Source organism: Fragaria vesca, unplaced genomic scaffold (genome assembly GCF_000184155.1).
Source record: "Fragaria vesca subsp. vesca unplaced genomic scaffold, FraVesHawaii_1.0 scf0513057, whole genome shotgun sequence".
NCBI lineage: Eukaryota > Viridiplantae > Streptophyta > Magnoliopsida > Rosales > Rosaceae > Fragaria > Fragaria vesca.
Window position 1 is genome coordinate 71,979 of NW_004443438.1, and position 6,022 is coordinate 78,000.

General features: G+C 38.5%; 1 protein-coding gene across 1 annotated transcript in view; it reads right to left on the reverse strand.

Moving 5' to 3' along the window:
* LOC101295584 overlaps positions 1 to 5,559 on the reverse strand; it is a 7,298-nt gene extending 1,739 nt beyond the window's left edge. Inside the window, exon 1 of the mRNA XM_004309734.1 lies at positions 5,432 to 5,559. Within this exon, the coding sequence (XP_004309782.1) occupies positions 5,432 to 5,439 (8 nt within the window). The 5' untranslated portion in view covers positions 5,440 to 5,559. The remainder of the gene's footprint in view (positions 1 to 5,431) is intronic.
* Positions 5,560 to 6,022: the final 463 nt, after the last annotated feature.

Consider the following 6,022-nt stretch of genomic DNA (forward strand, 5'->3'; position numbering starts at 1 on the left):
AGAGAGAGAGAGAGAGATGGCAGAGCACGACCTAACCTCGCATTGTATCAGTATGCCAAATTTCAGTTTGAGTGCGGTAACTAATCTGGTGCTGTTGATTATCTGTTTCAGTACAGGGCTTTTATGCACCAACAGTGAGAGGAGGCTCAGTGCTTTGTGGGGAAAACTGGCAGCTAAGATACTGATGCAAAACTAGGATATTGCTCTTGAGGAGCTTAACTGCCTCAAGGAAATTATTGATTCCAAGAAATTCAGTTCACCCCTGATTCAGGAGTTTTTGGCATGTGTTATGTTAATTATGACTTTGATGGTGCACAGAAGAAGATGAGTGTTAGGAAGTGATATTGAATGATCCCTTCCTTGGAAAGCGAGTTGAAGAAGGCAATTTCACTATTGTACCATTGAGGGATGAAGTTTTTGAAAATGCTCGTCTATTTATCCCTTATCTTTGAGACTTACTGCCGCATACATCAACGCATTTCCTTGATCTAAATTGAGATTTGAATTACTAGAGGTTTTGTTGACTTGTAAGTAGAGGTTTTCATTAGTAACATGAGATTTGTCAGATTAGACTGTAATTTACTTCCCTATGATTTATTTGTCTGTATTGTTGGAGCTAATGTGTATGGAAATTATTTTCTTAAGAAAAAAAATGCTTCATTTTAGGGCTTGAGTTTAATGTATATAGTGATTATGATCTATGATGGAGCTAATGTTGACAAGACATGTCCCGAATTTCACCCTGAAACCCGAAAAGATCATGCGGGAACCACCTCTAAGGTAATTCTACTGAAAAATCGACAAAATTTCCTTTAAAAGTGGACTACCCTGACCTACAAGGAAAAACTCATAACAACATTATTGTATTAACAAATCTACATTCCCAACACCGGGAGTCATCCGCTCCCCACAACAACACAACCCCTATACATCTAAATTATAATTCAATATTTTTTACCATGTACATAACAGATCAATAAGATCCACTCAACCCCTGGAGCTGTTAGCTCTTCATATCCACAACCACCCACCCACTATATAATCGACAGGGGTCAAGTTATTATATTTACATCAACAATTCCACATTTCATAATTAATATGCCTGATCAATATATATCTCAACTTACAAATCAACAATCATGCTCAACCAATAATGCTTCTAAAAATAGAAATGACAAACCAATCCCATTGGATCGTAGCAATCATGGAAAGGGGAAAGTGTTTCACCACAAAGATGTGTCACGCCCCGGTTCTTAAGTTATTTTACGGTTATTTACTTTGGTATTATTTTGGTATTTTACCGTGTTAAGTAACCGGTTACCCCTTAAGGACCCTAAAGTTGACTTTCTTTTCCGTTTTGAAATTGGGAAAACTTTCTTCATGAAAGTTGTAGAGGACGTTAATATGAGTTCGTAGACATGCTATGTGTTAAAATCGTAGTTAGCATGAAAAAGTTAATATTAAAAGAGTAAATTGAGTTGGAGAAAGGGGGTAATTATTAATGGGTATTATTTTTGGTTGGGTTTATAGCTGGGCCGGCTGTGGAGCAGCCCAAAACCCTTCCCCCTCTCTCCCTCACTCGTCACTTTCTCTCCCTCCCTCACCCGTACAACTTGACCCGCCGGAGAAGAGCCTCTGTCCGCTGCCGTCCGGCCTCCAGGGACCACCGGACCACCTCTGCCCGGACCCCCCAAAACCTCCTCTCCCTCCCCGGCCTAGCCCCCGAGCCGTTAGCCCGCCAGAAGAGGAGAAAACCCACCGGAGACGCCGAGAAGCTTTTCGTCGGAAATCCCACCTCCGGCCGCCATTGGTCGAAATCTTTGGCTCATCTTGTAGCCCTCATCAAAGTGAGTAATCCCTCAAAAGGAATTAGTCTATCTCGTTGTGGTTATAGAGAAATGTATAATTGAAGTTTTAGGGATTTATGGATGTTTTGGTTCGATTGCCCTAGTTAGCCTTAGAAATGGACTAAGTGCTAGTTATGAATGTTGTTGAGCATGATGAGAGGAATATTCTGTGAAAATTTGAAAAGCATTGGAGATCGCCGAAAAACGGCTGTCGGCCGCCGCCGCCGCCGCAACCGCCCCTTAAAGGCAGTTTTTCCTGTTTTTGAGATGGTTTTAATAAGAGGAGTTTATTGAAGTATAGTTTAGAATTTTTTTATGAGTTTTGGTTAGGTTTGAAATTTTTCGGAGATTGGAGAAAATGCCGCATATTAGAATGAAAATCCGGCCGTTGGATTTCCTTGGTATTTATTATAGAATGTTAGAATTGATGAATTAAGGTTGTGCTGGAGTTTGGTGTGAATCCGGCGAGTTTAACCCTATTAAGAGTAGAGGGTTAAACGGAGGAGAGTTAGATATTTTAATTCACGTATTTATTTTCTGAAATTGAAGTTTGGTTCTAAGCATGGTTGTTGTGCCAGGATGCGAAGGGAACCTCGCTTGAGTGGCGTTGCGGTTATCGTCGGGCTTATGCCTAAATTTGTAAGTGGACATTTTGGTTTTAAAAACAAGTATGCATGCAAGATTTTATAATCTATCATTTTATTTTCCGAGCATATAATATAATTTTTCAGTTCATGAGATGAGCTTGAAAATTATTTGAGTTTGGTGCATTTATTTAAGTGTTGGTCATGATTTATGGAGTTGAGCTCGGATTATTATTTTGATATTTGAGTTTGGATATTTTTATAAATTCTGGATTTCATTAAATGGTTTTAATGGTGGATTTTGAGATTTATATAAGATTTCCGAAAGTGGGATTTTCGGTAGTTTCCTATTTTTAATTCTCGAAATTATTGGTGGAACATCGATCTTGACTTTGAGTTTTATAAATGATTACGGAAAATGGGACTGTCGGTACTTCTCCTCATAATTTAATTGTTTATTTGAGGCATAATGAGTTTGACTTGGAGAATATTTTAGCGAGTATTTTCGAGTGGAGATATTGTTATTTATGATTTATATTTGATATTGAAATCTCGCTTATAATATGGTTTCGAGAATATTTTGACGTGTGAGACACGTCATTGGGTTTTAGTAAAATTTCTTATGATGATTTTCAAATACGGTTGGGAACCGTACCATTCATTTGTTATTGGGGAAGTTTAATAGATTTTAGAGACTTCATATGTTTTAGTCACCGTATTATAGGGTCGTTTATCTTGATTAATGCTAGCTAACCTTATTAGCGGTCCTCATCATATGTGAGGCGATATTATAGCCTTATTAGTGGTCTTCTTCATATGTGAGTAGAGCGTTTAGCGTGGGACGCTATTATAGCCTGGGAGACAACCGATCGGTATTTATATTTATTAGTTAGCTGGCCTTATTAGCGGTCCTCATCATATGTGAGTTGAGCACTTAGCGCGGGACGTTATTATAGCCTTATTTAGTGGTCCTCATCATATGTGGGTTGAGTGCTTAACGTGGGACGCTATTATTGCCTGGGAGGCGTCGACCCGAGCCTGGGAGGCTCATTTTTCATGGTGATAACTCTTCCCCTATTTTATTCTTCTCAATAATATATTTGATTAACTAGCGGAGCTGTTTTATCTCCTCTTATGAGATTTCTGTTTTAACTAACCAGCGGGGCTGGTTTGTCCTTTATTAAGTGATTTTGGATTTAAAGTTTTAAAGACGTTTAAGTTGCATGTTGTTAAGTTTTAAAAGTTGAAAAGTGGGAAAGTATATAAGTTTTATAATTGTTAAGTTATTGAATTTATTTTCGTCCACTCACTCTAACGTTTTTAAATTACTTTCCCCTGGGCCCTTTGGTTTATAAATGCCCAGTTTGCAAGCTAAGTTATTTGAGGACAAGCTTACATGGAGTCGAGGCATAGTCAGAGGCTGCTTCCGCTTATTCGTTTTCATCGTTTTCATTGTTTTCATTCATCATTAGATATGCTCTGAAAGTCCAGTAGTAGCTTATTAAATGTCTTTGTTGTTGGTTGTGGAATTATTATTACATGAGAAATTGTTATTGAGAGTTTTGATGAACTTGGGGAGCAGGAAGGCTCTAGGAGATGAGGATGGATGTTTGATTATAGAAGTGTTAAGTTGGATTTTTCAGGAAAGGGTTGTCCATTTTCAAGAAAGGTTATGTCAAATTTTCGGTAAATTTTCCTTGAAGGTGGACCCCACAAGATTTACCTCGGGTTTCAAGGTGAAATTCGGGATGGGTCCTGACAAGATGAGCCCACCAGGTTAGGGTCGGAACCTCCTAGGCTCTAGTAGCGTTTTACGCTAAGTGTTCAACTCACCTATGGTGAAGACCGCTAATAATGGCTAGCTAGCAATTAATAAAATCCGATCAGGGCCTCGCACGCTATAGTAGCGTCCCACGCTAAGCGCTCGACTCACCTATGGTGAGGACCACTAATAATGGCTAGGTAGAATGGATAAGATAGTAGTGTCACACGCTAAGCGCTCGACTCACATATGATGAGGACCGCTAATAATGGCTAACTAGTGATGAATAAGAGCGACCCTAATATGGTGATTAAAATCATACGAAAACATTTAAATCCATAATGCTTTCCCAAGATCATGCGAATGGTACGGTTCCCAACCGTACTTGGAAATTATCATATGAAATTAAAATAAAGCTCAATAACGTGTCACACGTCAAGATATTCTCAAATCTATATTTATCAGCGAGATTTAATTATTAAGTAGAACTCACGAGAAACATATCCCGGCCCACTAGATAGAGTTCCCAAAAAAACGTATCTCGGCCTACTTGTCCAATGAATATAATAACTCTAATTGATGTGTCTCACACGTTCAAGCGAGATTAAATTATCAAATAGAGCTCATACCTATCGGTTGATCATGCCTCCTGTACTAAATATATGATGGGGATGCGTGGGCCGATCAGGCCATCAGTCGAAGCAAAAGAGAGGATACCGGAAAGAGTACGTGATATCATATATCCAATATTCTTAAGTTGGGAAGCTATTTCACCTGAATTAACCAAATAGAACGTATGATCTAGCTCAGTCCCTTGCAAGGCTACATGAAAGAATTATCAACCCATGGTACAAATTATATTTAACATATATGGAAGAGCATGTATAGATTATATAATATTATCATGTATATTGAATGGCTAGCATTATTACCAGAAGAAGAAGCATTTCTCCAGATATATACATTATACTACACAGTAGCTTTAGTAGGCAATGTAAACCCATTTTATTCATTCATAGCTAACTGGTTCCAACGTTAAGAAAGTGAGATTTGTGGGAAAAGTGATGTATGGGTATCGGTTTACATGATAAGCTTCAATTAATCAATTGACTAGCTTTGTCTACCTCTGCCTAAGAGATCTTGCTAGGAGATCGATCTAGTTGCTAGCATCCTATATATTTTATATTAAGCAAAACCACAATCCCATTCAATATTCGAAAACAAGGTCAGATTCTTACCTCGACATTTCCAGGCAGAAACCTCAGATTGGATTCAACTGCGCAGCAGGTGGCTTCAACTCGTTTTTCAGAGGTGGAACTAATGGGAAAACAACATCAGATTCTTCTTCGCTGAGATGAGACGCATCGAGCTTTTTGCCGGGTTTCCATTCGGACCTGAAACGAGATCACCTCCTTCCCGTCTCTCCTAGAACCCTCTAGAATGAGAGAGACCCCCCAACCACGTAAAAGTCCTCTCCTTATCTACATTTCCATGTCAAATGACCATTAAGTCCACCCTGAAAACTCCAATGAATAATAAACTGTTGTAGATTGTATATTTCTCTCCCGAACTCTGTTTTCGGCATATCACATATTCACGAACTCGGTTTGACATCCTCTACGACTTTCATGAAAAAAGTTTTCTTAGATTTTAGATGAAGGAAAAAATCAACTTTTAGAGCCACTAAAAGCTCAGAATCAAAGGTAAAAGTAAAAATTATGCTCATTTTCTGTCTAAATGACAGTAAACATGGTCAAATAAGGGTTAAATAAGGTTCGGGGCGTTACAAATGTCACCGATCCCGTATATAGGGTTTTAGGTTTATAATC